Here is a 22,842-nt window from a genome sequence, read left to right as displayed (position 1 = left end):
GATAAATGTTGTGTTATCGGCAAATGTCATCATTTGTGTGATGCACTCGGATCATGACTCGGATGCACTCAAGCACTGTGTCACATGAGACGCGGTGGACTGTGGGTATTTTCTGCTCCTAACTCCGCGAAATTGCGGACTTTTGGTAAGTGCGGTTAAAGTGCGCAACATGGCGGCAGTGGCGCACTTGTGGACCTAGCAATTCCGTTTTGGAACTACCCTGAGCCCTTGTGGACTTAGCGGGAACGCGCATGTAAGGCCACAAGGCCGCGACTTTCGCCTAAGTGCGCTATTTGGGATTCAGCTACGGTTATTGGAGGACCCTATAGCCAGACGCACACATACAGGAAGTCATGGTTATAGGAGGACCCTATAGCCAGATGCACGCATACAAGAAGTCTCGGGCTGCATTCTGAATCGCATACTACCCTACTATATAGTATGCCAAAACAGGATGTAGTATGTCCCAATACATAGTATGCCACATGCTGTATGGCAAAAATACTACATCCGGCCGTATTTTGCAGTATGCAAGCCAGCAGGCTTTTCTGGCTATTCTGACCCACAATCCTGTGCGCAGCGGAAATGTGCATCACATGTGTGAGTCGTGACAGCTGTAGACGAATGTCGCGTTATGGACAGCGACGGATGTGGGCAAATTTCAAGGCGCAATGTTATGACAAGGTAGTATGTCCCAATTGGATGCCTACTGCTTGCAAAGTACATACTTTCTAAAGGCAGTTGTAGTAGGTACTGGTAGTAAGAAGTAGAAGTATGCGATTCGGAATGCAGCCACGGTTACAGGAGAATCCTATAGCCAGACGCACGTATACAGGAAGTCACGGTTATAGGAGGACCCTATAGCCAGATGCGCACACACAGGAAGTCATGGTTACAGGAGGACCCTATAGCCAGACGCACACACACAGGAAGTCACTATAGCCAGACGCGCACACACACAGGAAGTCACGGTTACAGGAGGACCCTATAGCCAGACGCACACACACAGGAAGTTACGGTTACAGGAGGACCCTATAGCCAGACGCACACATACAGGAAGTCACGGTTACACATACAGGTTACAGGAGGTCACAGTTACAGTTACAGAAGGACCGCATATCACCCGAGAATCAGGCACTGTTCAAATTTAATCTGCTCGATTCTCGTCCTGTGGGCCTGGAAAGAACTCGAACCGTTTCATTCAAACTAACTCGTTCCTCGCGTTCATCAGTCTGCTCTCTCTCCTGAGTCAACACCTCCTCCACCGAACACCCCCTCCGCCGTATCCGATCGAACAACACGTTTCAACACATATTCCAAGACCGAAGTACAGGGTCCCTCATGTGAGGTATTTGTTGAGAGCATTATTTTGCAATTGTTCAAGAGGGGTGGGGTGGGGTGGGGGGGACAATCCAACCCAAAGCTCTCTCTCTCTCTCTCACTGTGTGTGTGTTATTGTTAAAGTCCACTCAGCTGGAGTGGAGGCCCAACCGTCCGAGCCTGTCTGGCTCAGTGAGTCGGTGGGGGGCGGAGGGTCGGGGTGCGGACCAGTGGGGCTGGGCTGGACCCTGTGTGCTGTCGAGGCGAGGGGAGCTGGGGCTGACCGGCGCTGACCCGCTCCCCTGGGTGCGGTGCTCTGCCGGTCCGGGCCGCGCCGGGGGTCGCCGGACTGCGTGGATTTCCGGGGCGGCCCGCTCGACAGCGCTCCGGGTCTCAGACTGACAGTTTGGGAAGGTTACCCCACAGCTAATCCTGTCTAATCCCCCCCATGGTGACAGGCTCAGCCAGCCAGCCCATTGGGACCCCCCCCCAACCCCCCCCCAGGGGCCCACGACAGGGCAGGAAACGCAGGGTATGGATGGACTGACACTGGGGCAAGGGCTGAGGTTGAGGCTCAAGCTGAGACTAGCGCTGGAGCTGGGGTTGGAGCTGAGGTTTGAGGCTGGTGCTGAGGTTTGGGGCTGAGGCTGGGGCTAGGGCTGGGGTTTGAGGCTGAGGCTAGAGCTGGGGTTTGAGGCTGGGGTTTAAGGCTGAGGCTGGGGTTGGAGGCTGGTGTGAGAAGCTAGAGTGCGGGGCTGAGGCTAAAGCCAACAGATGAGCGACTTGTAACCAGGTAGAAGGAGTGTGTGTGTGGGGTTAGGAGGTTAGGACCAAAGCCTTAGACTGGCAGCTGTCTTTCCTGGCATCTCCTGGGTGACACCTCGGCTTTCTGCCCTGCCCCCTCCTCTTCCTCTCCTTCTCCCCGCCCCCTGTCGCCTCTTTGATGAAGGGATTGGGTTTCATTGGCGTTCCCCTTTTATCTTGGAACACTCATAAGCCAGAGCATAACTCATAAGCCTCTCTTTGATTTTAATCTTCGGCATTTGACACAATGGAACACATAGAAAACAATGACATCAGCCTCCCTCAATGCCTGCTTACGTGTCTGTCTCTCTCTCTCTCTTCTGGCCCTCCAGCTTGCCGCCCTGTCTTTCGGCCATACCTCCCTCCCTCTGCAAGGCGTGTGTCCTTGTTAGGACACTGAGGAGGCTCAAGACCACCCCCCCTACCCCCCTGCCCTCCCGCCCCTCCCCCCTTCCTTGGTCCCACACTGGCTGGACGTGTCTTCGGTCTCAACGCGTCTCACGGCGTCACAGCGGGGTGATATACTGGGTTACTGGCCGAGCGACTGCAGGCCGGGTTAGAGCCCACATCTCCCCTGCTCAACTACGGCCGCCTCCTCTGTCCGAGTCTCCGTCTGAACGCCTGGGAACGCCTGGGAACGCCTGGGAACGCCTGGGAACGCCTGGGAACGCCCCCCCCCCCCCCCCCCTTTATTCTCAACGTCGAGTCCTGGATGGGAGGCGTGTTAGATGAGCGAGGGTCGGCCCAGAGGAGCGGTCGAACATGAAGCAGGATCCAGGTGTCCTCAACAGTTGGTCGGTCAAGCGGGCATCCGGCCGGTCTTAAGCCGAGCTCTTTAACCGGCCTCCGCGAGAGCGTGGTGAGAAACGACCCGGGTGGGGAGAGGAGAGAGGGGTAAAGGAGATGAGAGGTGGGGAATGGGACGTGGAGGGAAGGAGAGGTGGAGGTGGAGGGAGGGAGAGAAAGAGAGAGATAGGGGCAGGAGGGAAAAGCTGAGCACAAAAACAGCTAGGGTGTGTGGAGCAGTCGATGCCGTCTGCTCATGTGATGTAGATTAGCGTGACGCCAACATATAATCCTCTGCTGCTGCGATGCTGGCCCTCGCACAGCTAACTGAGCTAACGCCGCTGAAAAAAACACTATAGCTGTGTTCAGAATCGCTCCCTATTCGCTATATAGTGCACTATATAGGGCGTCAGCCATTTTGTTTGTAGTGTCCGAATTCTCCACGGAATTTTCGGTCCCTATATAGTCCACTATTTATTACCCACAATTCACCTTGATTTGCGGGGAACAGTGCATGTACCCTACATTTTCTCCGTTCCCTAGGTAGTTCACTACATGGTGAACCCTATATAGGGAATAGGGAGTGAGGGAATGAGGGAGCGATTCCGAACACAGCTTATGACATCTAACAAGCTAACATGGCTAACGCAGCTAACAGCGTTAGCGGGACTAGCGCAGCCCAACGCAGCTAAAATGCTAGCGCAGCTAAACAAGCTAAAATGGCTAACACTCCCCACGCTGACCTGACCTCACAGAATGGACATTAATCTTCCCTTCATTACTCCCAGTTAGCGGGTGGCAGGGGCCGTCAGGGAGGTCAGGTTGACAAGGCCGGGGGAGGAAAAAAGTGTGTGCGTGTGTGTGTGTGTTTGTATGACAGTGAAAGAGAGGGGGTGAGACAGGGAGAGTGTGTGTGTGTGTATGGGGGTCTTGTTGATTGAACCAGAGAATGCAGCAGCTTGAGTAGCAGGGAATGGCAGCCCACCCACAACAGGGTGTTTCGCTCCAGTCCAGTGCCTCGGCGGTATCTGCCTTGACGGGGCCAGTCAGGGGCAGCCAGCCGGGGGGCCTGGCAGAGGGCCCCACTCCGCAACAGGTGCACCCATCACCCCGACAGGTCAGACAAAACAAACACACACCTTCACTCCCTACGGAAAGAGAATAACTGAAATCGATGCAGCCGACTCGCAGCAACGCGGCTGTCGACTTAACATTCGACACCCTGATAATGGCCTAAACTCAGTCAGGTGCTGGCGAGCAAAAAACGAGACCTCTCTCTGAGCTGGTTAAAATACCGGAGAAGATTCATACGCGTTTTCACGTCAACAAAGCCCTGAGAACCAAACCGTCCGCTGTCTGAGTGAGCGGCGCACTCCTCAAAGCGACTCCGGGGTCAAAGTTCAGCCACGCCCACCGAGAGACAGCCAGGTGAAAGAGACGGAGGAGCGCATCTTGGACGGGACGGAGTTTGACACGGACCGTGGATTAGCCTCGGCCACAACAACAGTCTAGGGTATCAGGATCAGGACATGAAAGAGCGGAGCTCTGATACATAAGGGGTTTTTCTCTGGGAGCACGGCTGTCTGGGTCGGACTCATCTGTCCGTGTGTCAACGCTGTGGCGCGGAGAGGGGGGGGGGTCGGGTAGGGAGGAGCAGGGGGGGGGAGAGGTGAGTGGAGGGGGGGAGGGGGCAGGGGAGTGATGCCCCTAGGCGGCTGGGGGACAGGGAGAATCTCAGGACGACGGTCCTTAGATCAAAGCCTGGATCAAAGGCTTGAGCTCCCCCCTCACTGCCTGCCTGGGACTGGCGCACGCACACACACACACACGCGCACACACACACCTTTCTGTCTCTAAGAGGAGATGCAACACGTGTGTGTGTGTGTGTGTGTGTGTGTGTGACATCCAACCCTAATCCCTGTGGGAAGAGCTCTGTAGGGAGGTTTAGTCTACATGTGCAGGGATCCAGGGTGGGGCCCGCTGTATAGCCAGTCAGAGTCAGAGCCTGGTTCCATGCACATCCACGGTACACAGTAACACACACTACACTCCAGAGACTGAGTAGACCACCGCTGATGGATAAGGAGCCAGGAGAAGAGCATAATCAGGCAGAAAACACCTCCTTCAGGATAAACCCATTTTTCAAAAGCCTTTACTTGATACTTAGTAAACCACAGAGGAGGGAAAGATCTGAGGTTCCTCCCCTCACACCTCCTCCTCCTCCTCCTCCTCAGGTGTTCAGACGTGGGGCGCAGGCAAGGAAAGAGGACGCCCATTATCAAGAAAAGACTTTTGAGACGCAGTCTGTGTTTCAGCGTTGGTGGGGTACGGTATGTAGAGAATGCAATGCCAAGGCTACGGTATAACACCCACATTCAAAAGCGACAGTATTTTGACAACGCATAGCAATACTGCCACCTGCTGGCCAGATTAGACATTTCAGGTCAAGAGGGTTGTGTCTTCTACTACTAGTCCTGTACTCAGATGATTCAGACACACAGGGGCGAATTCACTAAAGGATTGCGCAGATTTTCCTGACGCAAAACCTGTGCAAATAAGTCAAAAATAACCTCTGCTATTCACAAAGCCCTCGCAAAGGGTGAAATACGGTGTTAACTGCTTTGCCTTCCTCATAGCGTTTCTCTGCGCCGGTGTTATTAGCTGAAATTTAAATTAGGTAATATGGGCGGAGAATGTTCCCCTTTCTATGCAAATGAACATTATTGCAAAATAACGCCCAATTCACAAAGATCAGCGCCAATTGCTTCACGCAGTTAAAGTGAAATTAATTCTGTTTTCAGAGACGTGGTGGTATTTAAGCGCAAGGGGTGTCATGGCCAGCCTTTCCGCTGATCATGGCAGCAGTGATTGTTGAGAGGCGAAGGCATCGCAATGCCTGGCATGTTGTTCGTGAGAGAATATTTAGAAGAAGTATGTCACTTTTTGATTTAACACTAACCACCGCGGCTCACTATATAGCCTACCTTTATCGGCCAGTAGCCGTTCAATGGACGTACCGTAAAAACGGTGACTATATGGCAATAAAATAACACAACAAAATGTTATCTTCACACTTTACAAGAATAGTATAGCCTACACTTCACAAAAGGAAAAAAAATCGATGAAACGGCTAAAAGAACAGCATTTTGGCCGAGGATCCAAATAAAACAGTAGCCTACTGTACAGATGCAGTAGAACGTAGGTACATAATATTTATCTAATTAATAATTATCTAAGCTAATATATGAGAATGCATCACTTTTTACAGTAGGCTAGGCCTATAGGTCTTGTGATTACAGATGCAGCATAGAACTTTGATGTTTAATAATTATCTAAAAAAATTAACAATTATCTAATTATCTAGTTGATATATGAATAAAACAATAAGCCGTTTTATTGGCTATGGGCTACTAGTTGTAGGCTATACCCGAGTTGATGCGCTCTGCTCTTACGCGCGGTTGAGGCGGCAGCTCAAATGCACTTCGCACATATCCTCTGCACCTTGGCAGTGCAACTGCCACAGACAGCTTTGGTGCACTTCATGCATTGGTAGACAGTTCTGTTCTTGCTGTAGCTTGTCTTCACCATGCAGGCATTTTTTGGGGGGGTATTCTTCTGTGGACACTGCGGGGTGCCGCCGGTACCTGTTTGGACGCCAGAGCGCGCAGCTCTTCAGCCAACTGGAGGATGAAGTCGCATCTGGGGAGGCTCTGTAGACTATGCGTCTCTCCACCAGTCCCCAGCAAGTCCAAGCTCCCCCAATGAATAATACTTATTTATAATAGCCTACATAGCGCGAAACTGTGCATATAATAGTCGTTACGCGAAACTGCGCATTCCCTATAGGTATCATCTTCAGCCATGGATGATGACTCCCGTGCGTAATCCTTCCAACGTTGGAGAGGCGGCGTACAACCGGGCTCACATCAGGACGCGCGGTGTGATTGAGTGCACATTTGGAATCCTGAAAAGCCGTTTAGATGCCTAGATCGTACCGGTGGGGCAATGTTATACACTCCCCCAAACGTAGTCTATGCCAGATCATCGTAGCGTGCTGCATCTTGCATAACATAAAATTACCATTTTTCCTTTGTTCGTCTTTTAAAATCATTCCACCTCCGTTTGCAGTCTTCCGCGTTTACACACACCAATGGCACTGACTGATTGGGAAATTAAACCCCAAATATGATTTTTTGCTGCAGCCGTTATATTTTTTTGCAGAAAGCTGTGAGACAGAGAATTTCTTCTACTGCAGTAGACTATATCTATACCTAATAATGTGCTTTGAATATACTGTAGTCTTCTAATGAGTCAACTGTTTTTAGTTCACATGTATGCATGTCAATTACCACTGTTGTTTGATTGATCATTACCTTCTTTGCGACAATGTATCACCTGTCGTCAATTATTCTATATGTAATATAAGGCCACGCCCAGCACCTACAGAGATACGCTCTGTACCACTGTCCTTTGTCTCTTGGCTGAGAATAAATGGTGAGATTTTTTGTCTCAGATTGTTATTTAATGTGCGCTGCTCTGTCTGTTCTTTTCTATGGAAAGACAGCCCCCTGATAAAGGACATACTGTACATATCAAGGTGCCATATAAGGACTGGAGTGATTGAATTATTAAAGGTGTAGTTTTTGTTCTTTTCCGATGGATCCGGATCTTCAGAGGGAGTGTGTCCGACTGACCTTTGGCACGTGTGGGTTGAACTCCACAGCTCTGTGTATGGCCTCCACAGCGGTCATCTCTGCAGTACTCAGACCCCTTCTGGACGCCGCCTCTGGAGAAAACCTAAAGATCAGAGGAGGAGGAGAGGAGGAGAGAGGAGAGAGGAGAGAGGAGAGAGGAGGAGAGGAGAGGAGAGGAGAGGAGAGGAGAGGAGAGGAGAGGAGAGGAGAGGAGAGGAGAGGAGAGGAGAGGAGAGGAGAGGAGAGGAGAGCAGAGGAGAGGGGAGGGGAGGGGAGGGGAGGATAGGAGGGGATAGGAGAGGGGAGGAGAGGATAGGAGAGGATAGGAGAGGAGGGGAAGGGAAAAGGGAGTGGAATGAGAGGGGAGACGGGAGGAAGGAAGGAGAAGAGACGAGAGGAAAGGAGGAGAAGAGAACAGGAGGAGAGGAGATGAAGGGAGGAGGTTAGAGGACAGGAGAGGAGGGGATCGATCAATGGCAACTACAGCCCAACAACACATCGGTCAGAAACGTGACGTGTAGAACAGAAACCTACTTATCTGATACGGCCCGCGCTTTCAGCAGAGCAGAGGTGTAGCATATCGTGGCTGACTTAGGCAAGCTGATATCTACGGCAGGAGGGGAGGGACACAACTTAATTACTTCATGCAGCGAGTAAGGGTACAGAGCACAACGACACAGCCCGACTCATCCGTTTCTCACCGTCATATTTGGCGAGGACCGCTTGCACATCAGCGTACGCCTGCAGCTCTAAGAGCGCCTCCAAGAGGTTTTCGTGTATATTCAACATCCCCAGCAGGGGGAACTCTTTCATTAACTAGAGGGGGGAGAAGGAGCCGTGGACAGGGTCAGTAGACTGGATGGGCACTCCTCAATATAGACATTTCACTGCTCGTCGTCCTGTATGATGTAGTCTGACAAACAAACAAAACTTTGATATCCAGTTTCCACAGCATTTCCAGGTTGGATAGTCAACATTATGCAATGGACAGGTTTGAATTAGAGCTATGCAACAAGAGACTACTGAGTTGACTGTACTGTCCAAACTGGAATGGCTGAAACGGGAGCTACGTTGGCACATTACGCTAATTAACGACAGTACGTCGGGAGACGGAAGCTCACATCTCTCATCATTTTAACCGCCTCCTTGATCCTTCCCAGCTTACGGGCGCACATGGCCAGCCTGCGTTTGATATACACCAGCAAGTTGATGTCTTTACCCGCTATGAGAGAAGGAGAGATGGAGAGATATATACAGGGTGTGAGAGAGAGACACTGATACGCCTTTGTGTACGTTGAATAAGGAGATACAAGTTTAACTAACGGAAAACGGACAAAGGCACGCACATCCAAAATGTTAAAAACTGGGTGCTAGACAGAAAAAAAAACTCATTGGGAAAAGTAGTGTAGAGTCCGACTGACGAAGGGCTTGTAGACCGAAACGTCAATTCAAAATCCTGGGAGCATATTTCTGGTGTGCAGACTTTACTTTTCCTGACAAGGAAACTAACTAACAACATCAGACATCAATACAGTAAGTACAATACATTTCTGAACCAGTCATCAAAACGGTCCTTCCTGTGTTAGTCATGGTATGAGTATGAAAGCAGCCAGGGGCCCCTCACCGCTCCTGAGGGCCTGTTTGAACAGCCTCTCCGCCTCCGTGATGGTCGTGGCCTCCTCCTCCGCCAGCAGCACGTAGGCAGCAGCACACCTGAACGCCACATACAGGACACCAGTGTTCAGTTAGGGCTCACTACACTACCTGTTGCATACCTTAACGTACATCCTAAGGCAGTAAGTTTTCTTACGGTGGCCTACCAGCATAGCCTCTGCGACCTGCTGGTCAATCGTGATCGACGTATTGGGCACCCCTGATCTACAGAGTGTAGCTGTGTCAACGAGCATCATATCAAGGATATAAGGTGTGCTATATCCAAAGCTATGTCTGCAGCTGGCAGCAGGTAGCAGTGTGTGAGAGAGTGGGAACTGGGAACATACTCATGGTTGATCTCTATGGCCTGGTAAGCAGCCCTGATCCTGGCCTGTGGGTTCCTCTCTCTCCAGGCCTTCTGCATCACTGCAACACAACAACAACAACAACCTGGTCAACGTGGAACCACGAGGGACACCGACAACATCCCAGCAAACTGCCGACCCGGCCAGGGTCCGTAATCAGATGAAGGGCTCAAATGTATCAGGGGCTGCTTTCATTCCACGGCATTCACAGACGGCTTTAACTCCGGGACAACGACTAACTCTAAAGCCCTGGTTGTACTCTCCACGTCCGCTAGTACGCGAGGGTCTGTGTGACGTAGCCTTCATCATCAGAGGGCGTGCGCGTGTGTGGATATCCACGTGCCTGCGTACTTGTCTCGGTGTCCTCTACGCTATGAGAGCACCGACTGCCGCGTCCTCCCAGCGGACTACAGGAGAAGTATAAACAGAACCCCTACGTGTCCGCGGGGCGTCCATTTTTGCAGTATAACCAAGGCTTTAGGCAACAATTAACATAACAACTAAAAACTGTGGGAAAGGACCAACCGGTATCCTCTGGCTTCAGCTGCTGAGTGTCCCCAGTGAAGAAGGTCTGGTGATCTTGAGCAGACAGGTTCATGTCATAGTATGTCAGTGGCTCCTTTCCGGTCACCCAGGTGTACCTGCACAGAACGCATCATGACAAACCTGGCATCCAGTAAGAAAGGTAATCTGGTGCTATGGTGAACCTTGAATCTGGAGTAACGAGGTTGTTGTGGTCTGTGACTGATGACGTAGTTGTGACCCACAGGCCTACCTGCTGTACTCCGCTCCTCTGAACAGGTTTAAAGGGTTCCTCCACACCTTGCACTCTGCAGAACACAGTCAAACCATCCTATATCATTATTCGGGCATTCGGTCACACAGTCACACAGTCAGAGGAACATGGGGTCCTGTTGAGCTGTCTCCTTCAGCTGAAACTCATAAAAGTCATGCTTTTAAATTTAGGACAAGGTTCCGTCCGCGTCAAGAAATCAGGATCATCATGTTGGTGGAGAGCTAGTCTGACTCGACGTATGTAGATTTTGGGGATAAGCCTTGTCATTGGTTTATTACCGCCCAAGCAGTGGCGCCGATTCATGTGGTCGGCCAATCCAGAGTATGTGTAACAACAAGAACAGCTCCGCCCAAGACAATTGTGATTGGGTTTAAAGAAATACAGCGTCGTCGTCCCCCCCCGCCATCCTCGAATGGTAATGAGTCCAGGAATTAATCTCCAACACCAGCCAGACACCCCCCCCCCCCCCATATACACTGCTCAAAGAAATAAAGGGAACGTCAGTCATCAATCATCATGGCGGATCTCCATGAACCAAATAACCAAGTTGAAAATCTTTATTGATTACATTGTGCAATTTGCCGAGAACAAAATGATGGTCAATGGAAACTAAAATCATTAACCCATTGAGAGCTGGATGTAATTAAGTGTGAGGAAGTGTTCCCTTAAATTTTGAGCAGTATATATACACAAATGTTTCTCTCTCTCCCTCTCTCTCTCTCTCTCTATATATATATATATATATATATAAGAGAGAGAGTGAGAGAGAGAGAGAGAGAGAGAGAGAGAGAGAGAGAGAGAGAGAACATTTGTGAGGGCACATCAAGGCACTGTGATTATAATGTAGGTTGTCAGGCCAAACATGTAGGCTTCTGTAGCGGTTTCATGTCAATGAAGGGAGAAGAGGCTCCACATTCCCATAGAGAAAGCATTGTCTGTTGGATAACTTGAGCTTGATAACTTGCTAACTGCGTTGGTGAAGTCCAGAGCTTTGTCCCAGTCCAAACCCCGGGAGGAACACTTTCATTTTAACCACTGCCGCAAACGCACAACACAGCATGTGAGTGCATGCATACTAGCAAATCCGAATGGAAAAAAGGTCGCAATTATATTTTGAGATTACATTTCCGGAGCATATGCAGCCAAAACGGTTGCGATTTTCAGACCTGTTGCACTACTGTACACTTGAACACCTGAACCAACACCTGACAACACTTGAACAATTGAACACGATGCACTTGTATACTTGAACGTTATTTGATTGCACTGCCCACACCATGGACACAGACATAGTCATCTATGATCGGATAGGATAAGTAGATGAGGATGATATTGATAGACTGCTAGATGACGGATAGTAAATTGCCAGTTTGGGAACCTTTAAATGTCTAGCTGAATACCTAGGACTGGAATGAGGAAGTGATTAGCACTGATAAGATACTGTAAGGACAATGGATTACAAGAATTCCAATGTACCTGTATCCATACTTGTCACACATGGCAAATGCACTTTCTATTCTATTGTACAGTAGCATAAATGAAGTGTGGAGATAGGTCTGGCCATGCGAGACTAGCAGAGAACAAAACCTTATGAATCATAATGCATTGTTGTATGAAATGTACTGTATGAATGAAGTTTGCTAGTTCGCTACCTGAGACACTGGGCCTGGGTTCTGCTTCTCCATTGACCGAGGAGAACAGGCCGGTGGTGCTGCTGGTCTCCACCCCTCCCAGCAGGGGGCGCAGGTGGCTCACAGACACCTGCTCGATGAAGGAAGTCCCATACTTACGGAAGTACCACCACTCAAATATCTGGGGGGAATGGAGGGGGACAATCAGACAGTTAAATAGGGAGCAAGGCTGGGAGACCAAATAATAGTTGGCTGTATTTATGTAAACATACAGAGAATCAAGGATTCAATTATGCTCGTCATATACAAGATACAGGGAACATGTACAATGAAATGTTCAAATTATACAGAGACCAATCTTATTTGAACATATGCCAATGTATGATTTCCAATCCTACCATGTGGATGAGTCATCCACAGAGAGCAATGAAACTAAATCTATGTGCAAGGATGAACTCACATCGCTAATCCCATACTGTGAGTGATATCTAGACTGATGAGCACAACTCACCAGGATTAAACCAGAGATGAGAGAGGAGGTTCCAGTGAGTGCCACATAGAATTTAGGGGTCAGTGTATTCAGGAACACAGATGCTGAAATAATAGACAAGTCCAGTTGTGTTAGATACGATTGCATGCAGCTCAAATTAGCCTATAGCATTACCAATACCCGTACTAACATTTACTAGCTATATCTAGATAGCCATTTACGTTCATGGATGCTCATTCTGCGTTAGAAAACCGTTTTCACTGCACCCCACATTAGTGACAATGAATGAACAATTTCCGCCTGTTTAAGACGCTCGTTAATGGTACATTCACCACAGATACTGTTAGCTCATGCTAAGCTAGCTGCCTGGGAGGGGCTCTGTCAACCTTTCAAAAGATCTGTCGGTCTGTCACACACTCTCCCGAGCTGTCAGATGTTTTGTCATTAGCTAAACGGCTAGCTAGCGATACTAGCACTAGCTAGCTAGCTATGGCTCTGCATTTACTAACCTGACGTGAGTGTATCCTGCAGTTTCAAGGGGCTTCTTAGCACATATATCATGGTCAAAACCATGATGAACCAAACGCCGCATATGTATGTCCAGGACCAGGAGAGCCATGATTTTAATTTGTCAGTAAATCCCAAAGATTGAGGATTACTGCTGGCAGCGTCCTCCATCATTTCCCGGATGTGTGTAAACAGAGGAGGCACGTGACCAGGTAGAGCTTCCTGGAGCTGTCAGTCCGGCAGTTAGCCAGATAGCAGCTAGCTCAGTTTGAGACTAAGATCATCTGAAAGATGGCTGATTTCGAAGAGCAACTCACCGAGGAGGATAAGGTATCAATACTGCTATTATGATACGCGTTGGTCATCATTGCATATATGGATAGTGTGTGTTTATTGTGCATTTATGTGCTTAGCTAGCTGTAATTTGGGCGTGTTTGCTAGTAGCATATGGTGGCTAGCTTAAATTTGACAGTTAATTTATTTGAGGCTTTTGTTATGTTGGTATGAGCTTCGGGGCCTTATACGTTAGCTAACGGTAGGTAGTCTTAAAATAGAATTGAGTATAACGTTAGGATTAAGTTTCACTGCTCCGCGCGCAAGCTTCTCCTGAGCGAGGAGAGGGCGTCTTTTAGTGGTTTCCTCGAATGTAGCTAACGTTAACTTCCTGTATAAGTGCAGACTCCATCTGGACACAGTCCTTGGCAGTTTATAAGCTCTGCTGGGCGTAATAATTTAGCGAGTAACCAGCAAGTTATAGCCCTGTATTTGCCAGCTTAGACTACTCTCTATTTGCCAGCTATATCCAGGATTAACTGCCCCCTCCCTGTCCCTAACGTTAGCTCAGGTCTGCATTGAAAGTTACCTTGCAGTCTTCAGCATGCAGAGACATGCTCTCCCTCTAGTCCTCGGCATTCCTGCCTTATCAATGACAGCCGCCATAACAAATGCGGTCAGGAGCGTGTACAGACCAGCTGCATGAAGAAAGTGTTTTGCAAATTGCGGATATCACTATGCTTTGTTTGCTGGAACAGGCATGGGCCAATGACTGTTGTTGACAGGTTCCTCCTCATTGACAACATTGCACAGCACTCTCAGTGTAATAGATATACATGAGTAGAGCCAATAACCCCCAAATCCTTTGGATCTGGTTGTGGATGTTGTGCAGACCTAAGCCCTCAGTTCTGCACAACAGTTCTGCCTACTAGTACCATTGACTGCTAGCTGACAGCACAGTGCTTCAGACATGCAGAAAGGCCCATAGCAAACATGGGAGTCTTGTTCCTCCCTGCCTGCTTCCCTCGGGCTGGCCACATGCTTACACAGGCATTAGAGCAGCTAAGAAAAGCCCCGGGCCCCGGCCCCTGCCATCTAAGGAGTGGCCACGGTAGAGAGGCACTCCTGTGGCTGCAGAGAGGATGGGTCGCTCTGTCTCTCTCTAGTGGGGTCTTATGAGATGCCACTGAGTATAGAAATACTGTACCAGCCTACCCAAAACAGGAAGTTGGCAGGTTTTTGTTAGCGGGTGAATAAGCTATAGTAGGCCAAGTGTACAGTACTATCTCAGGTTTCGCTCACCTGCAGCAGATTGCAGTAATTGACACAGTGCATCCGGAAAGGACTCACACCCCTTCTCTTTTTCCACATTGTTATGTTACAGCTATATTTCAAAATGGATTAAATTCATTTTCTTTGCAGATCTACATGCAATACCCCATAATGACAAAGTGAAAAAAGTTTTTTAGAAATGTTTGCAAATGTATAGAGGAGGAAAAAAGAAAGAAATATCACATGTACTTACTTAAGTATTCAGACCCTCTGCTCAGTACTGTGTTAAGGCACCTTTGGGAGCGATTATAGCCTTAAAGGAGTAGTAAAGGGAAAATACATGTTTAGCCCTGTTTAAGGTTACTTATGATCATATACAATGGTTCAGATCAAAAAGTAGAAAAAACTAGCATTTTTGAGAAAGTCTGATAATTGCTCTACCGTTTAGGTCATACAATGGATGTGGGTTGGCACCTTGAAAAATCATTCAAAAACATGTTAAACTCTCGATTTCAAAGACAAGAAGCTCACCGAGGGGGTAATTGGTGTCCGTTGGTGTTCTGACATCAAATTCGCCACAAAGTATGAATCCTGTAGGGTTTTATTGATCATTTTATGAAATCCATTGACTTGTATTGAAGCGACCGTTGTAGATGTGTAGATCAATCCGCAGAGGGGATTCAGGAAGCGGAACTACTTACGGTAGCTTTTGTTATTCTTTATGTTGCTAGGCTACCTAGTTTGCGGAAGTGTACACACGTATGTGCTGCGACTAAATAGATCTATGCTAAATATTTAAAAAAGCCTTTCCAGATGAACTAGAATCTTACTTTATGGCGAATTATATGTCAGAACGCCAACTAACACCTTGGTGAGTACCTTGTCTTTGAAATTGAGAGTTTAACATGTTTTTTGAATGATTTTTCATGGTGCCCGCCATTGTATGACCAAAACGGTGGTAGAGCAATTATCAGACTTTCTCAAAAGTGCTAGTTTTGTCAACGTTTTGATCTGAACCATTGTATATGATCATAAGTAACCTTAAAACAGGGCTAATGAGATGTTCAATCGGGTTCATGTCTGGGCTCTGGCTGGGTCACTCAAGGACATTCACAGATTTGTCCCGTAGCCACTCCTTCGCTGTCTTGGCTGTCTGCTTAGGGTTCGTTGTCATGTTGGAAGGTGAACTTTTGCCCCAGTCTGAGGTCCAGGGCACTCTGGAGCAAGTTTAATCAATGATCTCTCTGTACTTTGCTCTGTTCATCATTCCCTCTATCCTAATTCATGTCGCTGAAAAACATCCCCACAGCATGATGCTGCCACCACCATGCTTCACTGAGGGGATGATATTAGCCAGCCAGGTGATGAGTGGTGCCTGATTTCCTCCAGCCACATGGTGTTCAGGCCAAAGAGTTCAATCTTGGTTTCATCAGACCAGAGAATCTTGTTTCTGATGGTCTGAGTCCTTTAGGTGCCTTTTGGCAAACTCCAAGCGTTCTGTCATGTGCCTTTTACTGAGGAGAGGCTTCTGTCTGGCCTCTCTACCATAAAGGCCTGATTGGTGGAGTGCTGCAGAGATGGTTGTCCTTCTGGAAGATTCTCCCATCTCCGTAGAGGAACACTGGAGCTCTGTCAGAGTTACAATCGGGTTCTCGGTCACCTCCCTGACCAAGGCCCTTCTCCCCCGATTACTCAGTTTGGTCGGGCGGCCAGCTCTAGGAAGAGTCCTGGTGGTTCCAAACTTCTTCCATTTATGAATGATGGAGACCACTGTGCTCGTTGGGACCTTCAATGCTGCAGAAAGTTTTTGTGCTCTTCCCCAGATCTGTGCCTTGATACAATCCTGTCTCGGAGGTCTACAGACAATTCCTTTGACTTCATTGCTTGGTTTATGCTCTGACATGCACTGTCAACTGTGGGACCTTATATAGACAGGTGTGTGCCTTTCCAAATTATGTCCAATCAATTGAATTTACCACCGATGGACTCCAATCAAGTAGAAACATCTCAAGGATTATGAGTGGAAACAGGATGCACCTGAGCTCAATTTTGAGTGTCATAACAAAGGGATCTAGCCTGGCTTCACCAGACTCAATTCGCAAAAATGCGAAGGGTCTGGAAACTCACAGTTGCTTTCCGATTCCCAAGGGGCATTACCAGCGGGCGTAGATCAAAATGCCTCTGGACGCAATTGGATAGACCTCTGTTCCGTCATCTTATTAAACCCGCCCCATATAAGATAAACGGTTGTGATTGGCACGAACACATTTCTGTGTGAGCGGATTCCATTACAACGGTTGGATGTCCAGACTGATCTGCGGAATGAAATCGAATGTGAGCTCGCCAGGATAAAAGTTACTGGGAATGAATTTTCACGTTTTATTTTGAATACATTTTCAAGCCATGTCTAAAAACCTTTTTCACTTTGTCATTACGGGATATTGTGTGTACACTGATGAGAAATGTTAGTCGGCCCTAAAGCTTGTGGTTGATGTCAGTCATGACAATATGACCTACTTCCTCTCTCAGGTCCGTATCGCTGCTAACTTCGTCATCCACGCTCCACCCGGAGAGTTCAATGAAGTCTTCAATGGTGAGTCTGCATAGGAAATGGAACATTCTGTATTCTCCTCCTCCTCCTCCTCCTTCTCCTCCTGTATGTAGGCTTTCACTTGGTAAATGATCTGACACCTTAACTCACCTAAGGCTCAGTGTTCCTTCCTGGTTTCAGATGTTCGGCTACTGCTCAACAATGACAATCTGCTCAGAGAGGGTGCAGCACAGTAAGTCTATTGTTTATTTTGGATCCCCATTAACTATTCTTCACTTCAATACAAGATAAACAAATAAACACACAATGAACATACTGCGAGAGAATGTTCTTGGTTTAAACCTAGTTCAGGTTCTGTGTGTGTTTATTACTGTGCTGTGTGATTGTATTAACCAACAGTGCCGATTTTATGTCACCCCCTGAAATAGTGCCTTTGCCCAGTACAATATGGATCAGTTCACCCTTGCCAAAATTGAGGGGCAAGATGATCAGGTAAGTCGGTCAAGAAATTAGTTTCCAAGCACAAGTGCACCTCTCTGCTATGATCTGTAAAGCATCCAGCAATGATGTTAATTTAACTTTATCTCTCCCTCCTCCAGGTTCTTATAACGGAACATGGAGACCTGGGCCACGGACGGTTCTTCGACCCCCGTAATAAGCTGTCCTTCAAGTTTGACCACCTGAGGAAGGAGGCCAGTGACCCCCAGCCCCACGAGGGCGAGGCGGCTCTGAGGCCCTGGAGGGAGGCCTGTGACGAGGCCCTGAGGGCCTACGTGAAGGAGCACTACCCGAGCGGAGTCTGCACCGTAGGTCCCCCCTCTGATCGGGCTCCGCTCAAATCTATACAAGTTGGCAGTTTTTGTAAATGTTATCGTCTAGTCTGGATTAATATACAGTAGGTTTAAAATATTATTGCAGTGAGGCTATGTTGACTAGTGCTAAACTAACTATAGGATATATAGACTGAAAAATAATTTAAGTAAATTGTATTTATATAGCACCTTTCACAGAACAGAGGTCACAGAGCTTCATTAAATCAAATGATAAACTATGGTAGTAAATTAATTACAGCTACCGCGCAGCACTGGGTCAGGGCCGGCCGAAACCAATTTTACAGAGGAAGAGGAGACAAATGACAAATACATGAGGGTCTCTGCCCAGAACCTAATTATTTGAAACTTCCCACTTAATTAAAAAATATATTCAAAATCATGTGCCCGAGATCCACACAGTACAATGCCTGAGTAGCATATTTATTCTGCATCATCCAAGGCTTGAACTCACAACCTTAGACAAGGGAAGGTCATGTTCTTGTTTAGCTACTCTACTATACCTGCCAAGTGAGAAGCTGGCCATTTGGCCTTTGTCTTTCTATTTATCTGCTCCATGTGCAACAAACCGGCTGGGGTTTGAAAGGTTTTTTGGCTCTTCTTGCTAATTGCAGATTAATTGCAGCTGTGCTCAATCAGTCAAATGCGTTGTGGGACTCTGGATTGAGCATGGATTCACTGACTGAATTGATTTTTGGATTGAACACAGGTGGGACTGATTAAGAGAGATTTAAACTGACAAAAGACTGGTCAGATGACGAAACACAAACAAGATGAAGAAACAGTAACTTCTACAAATTAGATTAAACAGGCTGGCCTGATCTAGCTTGAAGCTGCATTAAACATTTTCCAACTAGAAGGTGACAAACCAATCAAACAATCAGTGGTACAGGTCTCCTTCTGTACACTGTACGACTGAAAAAATCGTAGATCAGGGATCCCTTCCCACTGTACGACCGGACTCTGTCTCAAGACCATACGACCATACGACGTGTGTATTCACACTATGCAATTTGTATTCACACTATACAATTTATGTCAGCCACAATTATGCCCACGATTCATCTTGGCTAAAGTTCTATGTGATCTGCAATCTACAACGAAAATATATGACATGCCAGATATTTTGTCGGGAGATCGTAGCCTCATCGTAGAACGTCGTAGCAATGAATCGCAGATCGTACACCTTCTCACACTGTGCGACTTGCGAGTCCCGATTTTGCATACGATGAGCTACGATTGTCTGCGACAACCCACGACCACCTTACGACCTCAGAATCGTGGGTTTTATCGCACAGTGTACATGCGGCTTAGCCAGTTGTAGTCCTAGGGTCCCCTATTTGGGCGGGGTTGCCAACAACAACGTCTCTGATTGGTGGAGACATTGCTGTTGCACTATAGGATTGTGGGTAGTGTATTTTTTCCTGTATGAACAGCAATAGTTTGAGGGGACAAAATTGGGACAGAATTCAAAATATTGTCAAAAATTCAGTTTTCGAGATTAAATTCTGAAAAATCTACCATGTCATGAAATGCTTGCCACTTTTTTCATGAACATTGGAGATTTATTGAGTGAGAATTTGCAGTAGCTGCATACAATAGTTTATACAAAAAAATATGTATGTGCCTTGGGCTCAATTTTTGATATTTCAAAAATCTGTGTAGATAGTTTGAGAGTCTGAAGATAGTGTAGCAATTGTGGTGTCAATTGACCACAACATGTGGGAGGAGATAGGTTTGCTAGGTTTTACAGATTTTGAGAGAAATAGAGTGATGGGCTTCTACTCATTGGGCCTGCATTTTGGTGATGGTTGCAAAGTGATGGCACGTTAGGCTGATTTGTTATGATTTTTTAGTTTTAAACTTTAGCCTGTTGCTATAGCGCCACCATCAGGACTATTAGCCCACAATGCCAGTTGAGGACTTCTGGCATAGGACTGGACCTATGTGCAAAGTATGGTGATTTTTCCTGCATGGGAAGTCAGGCTTCCTAGGAAGAAGAAGAATATTAGCAAATACAAGAAGAACCGGCAGCTGAGCTGCCCGGCCCCTAAAAACAAGAACATAACACGCATAAAAAGACACAGGAGGCTACTGTAACTACAGGTAATGGGATCTAGTGATAAATAACTTGGACTACGAAGTATGAAGTCTCTCTGCTTCTCTCATACAGGTCTATGGGAAAACAATTGATGGCCAGCAAACCATAATTGCCTGCATTGAAGGTCATCAATTCCAACCAAAAAACTTCTGGTGAGTCGGCCACGGCATTTGACAACATTGCCGAAAGCTGATCAATATGACACTGCCATTAAAGGCTGGATAGTCTGTTTGTATATTGTTTTAATGCCGTTAAAGGCGGGATAGTCTGTTTGTGTATTGTTTTAATGTATAGACACAGGTACAGTATGCACAAGCACTGACGTTGTGTATTTTCTCAGGAACGGTCGCTGCCGGTCTGAGTGGAAGTTCAGCATCTCCCAGGCTACAGCTCAGGTGGTGGGAGTCCTGAAGATCCAGGTACAGCCGCCCAGCGCTCTGCTGCCACGCGCCGTCAGCCAAACACCTCTTCACAGAGCTCCTACAATACATGACACGCTCGTTCTAGTAAGGCTGAGAATATGTTATATATATAGTATGATTTCTGTCTCTCTCGTCTCTTCTTCAGGTTCACTACTATGAGGACGGGAACGTGCAGCTGGTCAGCCATAAAGACATCCAGGAGTCGCTGACCGTTTCTGTGAGTTCTCTCGTTGGGAAAGACGGGTGGACTGTTGCGCCTTTCTTGGTCCTTCTTTGAGTGGTTGGTAGAGGGTGTGGTAGTCTTAATGAAGATCAAAATATTCAAGTAGAGGAGGACTCGCACACCTCAATGTTTCAAAGAAAACTCCTTGGATAGAGACTTAGAAACATTTTTAATTTTAAATGCTCATGGTGACGGACTCAAAACCTGAACATTACGCTCTTATGTGAAAGATTCCTATCCAGCGCTTTTCTTGTTTCCACAGAACGAGTCTCAAACCGCCAAGGAGTTTGTGAAAATCATTGAAGATGCAGAGAACGAATACCAGGTACGCAGCTGTTTCTAAGACTTCACTGATTTTAGCCTTCACAAACATGAAAACAAAATGTAACTTGAGATGAAAGGATGAGTATAAACTGATAATTACTGTAATCGTCCGTAAGGAGCAGTTCTGCGGAACGGTGTGTTTGCAGCAGTCAAGAACACGCAGGTGGCTCAAAGCGCCCGCACTGTCTGACTAATCTACAAATCATAAGGACTGTGTATTTAGGACGACAGGTGACTTGTAGATCAGTCGGGCGACCCAGGCGCCTCGAGTCGCCCGCGTGTTTTTGACCGCCGTGAACCCCAAAGTCTCAAGTCTCTCTCGGACCCCTCTCTAGACGGCCATCAGCGAGAACTACCAGACCATGTCCGACACCACCTTCAAAGCCTTGCGCCGCCAGCTCCCCGTCACACGCACCAAGATCGACTGGAACAAGATCCTCAGCTACAAGATCGGCAAGGAGATGCAGAACGCTTAGAGACCCCGCCCTGCTACCGGTGTTACTGTACGCAAGGACAAACGGAGAGAAAGTGAGAGGGAGGGAGGGAAGGAGAGAGGGAGAAACAGAAATGTAGTCATGAGCAAACCAAGGGTGGTCTGATGTGTGATGTCATGTGTTTTGATTTATTTTGGAGAAAGACATAGTTTGATTTGTGGGTTGTTTATTTATTTTTTATTTTTTTCGGTCCGACTGCCAGGGGATGACTGCCCTCCACATGTGATGCCTTCGTAAGAAGAGGGACGTTTGGATGATTGAGCTCTGGGTCATTTACTAATTTTTTGTTCAAACGAATTATGCCTTCAGTGACACTGTGAAAGTTTGGGTCATCTCCTATAAATGTAGCCTACACTGCTCATACACACCATTTTTTGATCCATTAAATTATAATCATGCCCCCCTCCCCCCCCCCCCCCCCCCCCCCACACACACACACACACAGCTCACCCTCTTCTGACAACCTTGCTCACATATGCCTCAAGATCCATATTATTTCATAGAAAAAGGCAAATATGCAACTAAGTGTCCTCTGGAATTGATGTGCAGTATATCAGTCCCCTACCGCCCCCCACGTACGCGTTGTCTTCTCTGTCCGCCCTGAACGAGCACACGTCTCCGTATCCTTGTCTGCATCGCTGGACAACTGTTAGCCTCTGGCTTTCCCTGTTGTCCTTGACTGAAGATTAGTCCGTTTGCCTCTTTCAAGTAGCCTGGTGAGCCAGCCTGAACGGGAGTGGGCCGGACCAGGCTGGTTCACCAGGCTGACTCTAGTGTCTGGAGCAGCTGTTGTCGTGGTGATGCCAGAGCTCTCATCCACTTCCTGTCAGCTGTCTTGCCTCCAGCTTCCGCTATATTTTTTTATACAAAATGTGACAACAGAACATTTATGATTCAAAAAGGAATAAAGGAGTTGCACCAAAAATGATGTTTTAATTATTGTGATGATAAGTTCTCTAAGCAGGTGATTGTTACAGCATGGATATACATTTTAAGAGCCTTGGATTTAAATTAGATTATGAGTTGGTGCCAAATGTGTATTTATTGTAAATGCTGCATATAATTAATCGGTCTGTCATTGCATAATACTGAAAAAGTGAGAATTAGATGAATCCTGCTTCCCACCACGTGGGGAATTCAAAGGGAAATCAGTTGAAATGAGGTCATTGCGGATTAGCACTTTGTAATGAAGCACACGTACTGTAGAAATGCACCAATTTCAACAGTTTGTATCTGTATCTGTGTTGCTGTGTACATTTCCTGTGTCCAGTGTATTAAACTGTGATTATGGACAATAAATACATAT

The 22,842-nt window shown here is 47.3% G+C and overlaps 2 protein-coding genes across 2 annotated transcripts in view; one reads left to right on the top strand and one right to left on the bottom strand.

Annotated features, from left to right (window-relative positions):
- st7l (suppression of tumorigenicity 7 like) overlaps window positions 1-13,310 on the bottom strand; it is a 19,797-nt gene extending 6,487 nt beyond the window's left edge. Inside the window, exons 1-11 of the mRNA XM_084440879.1 lie at window positions 13,049-13,310; window positions 12,561-12,643; window positions 12,071-12,230; window positions 10,398-10,452; window positions 10,148-10,263; window positions 9,605-9,683; window positions 9,229-9,317; window positions 8,726-8,826; window positions 8,306-8,420; window positions 8,139-8,211; window positions 7,605-7,707 (exon numbers count right to left, since the gene is read on the bottom strand). Coding sequence (XP_084297005.1) covers window positions 7,605-7,707; window positions 8,139-8,211; window positions 8,306-8,420; window positions 8,726-8,826; window positions 9,229-9,317; window positions 9,605-9,683; window positions 10,148-10,263; window positions 10,398-10,452; window positions 12,071-12,230; window positions 12,561-12,643; window positions 13,049-13,220 — 1,146 coding nt within the window. The 5' untranslated portion in view covers window positions 13,221-13,310. The remainder of the gene's footprint in view (window positions 1-7,604; window positions 7,708-8,138; window positions 8,212-8,305; window positions 8,421-8,725; window positions 8,827-9,228; window positions 9,318-9,604; window positions 9,684-10,147; window positions 10,264-10,397; window positions 10,453-12,070; window positions 12,231-12,560; window positions 12,644-13,048) is intronic.
- Window positions 13,274-22,842, top strand: LOC311311208 (F-actin-capping protein subunit alpha-1). The gene is made up of 10 exons (XM_084440880.1): window positions 13,274-13,376; window positions 17,121-17,184; window positions 17,323-17,374; window positions 17,571-17,634; window positions 17,742-17,948; window positions 20,146-20,225; window positions 20,414-20,492; window positions 20,641-20,712; window positions 20,981-21,043; window positions 21,378-22,842. Exons 1-10 carry the CDS (start codon window positions 13,338-13,340, stop codon window positions 21,516-21,518), a joined length of 861 nt encoding a protein of 286 aa, XP_084297006.1. The 5' UTR covers window positions 13,274-13,337; the 3' UTR covers window positions 21,519-22,842.

The sequence above is a fragment of the Borostomias antarcticus genome, assembly GCF_949987555.1.
Source record: "Borostomias antarcticus genome assembly, chromosome: 7".
Taxonomy (NCBI): Eukaryota; Metazoa; Chordata; class Actinopteri; order Stomiiformes; family Stomiidae; genus Borostomias; species Borostomias antarcticus.
The sequence above is the reverse complement of the archived record's forward strand: the minus strand, read 5'-3'. Positions and strand labels throughout refer to the sequence as shown.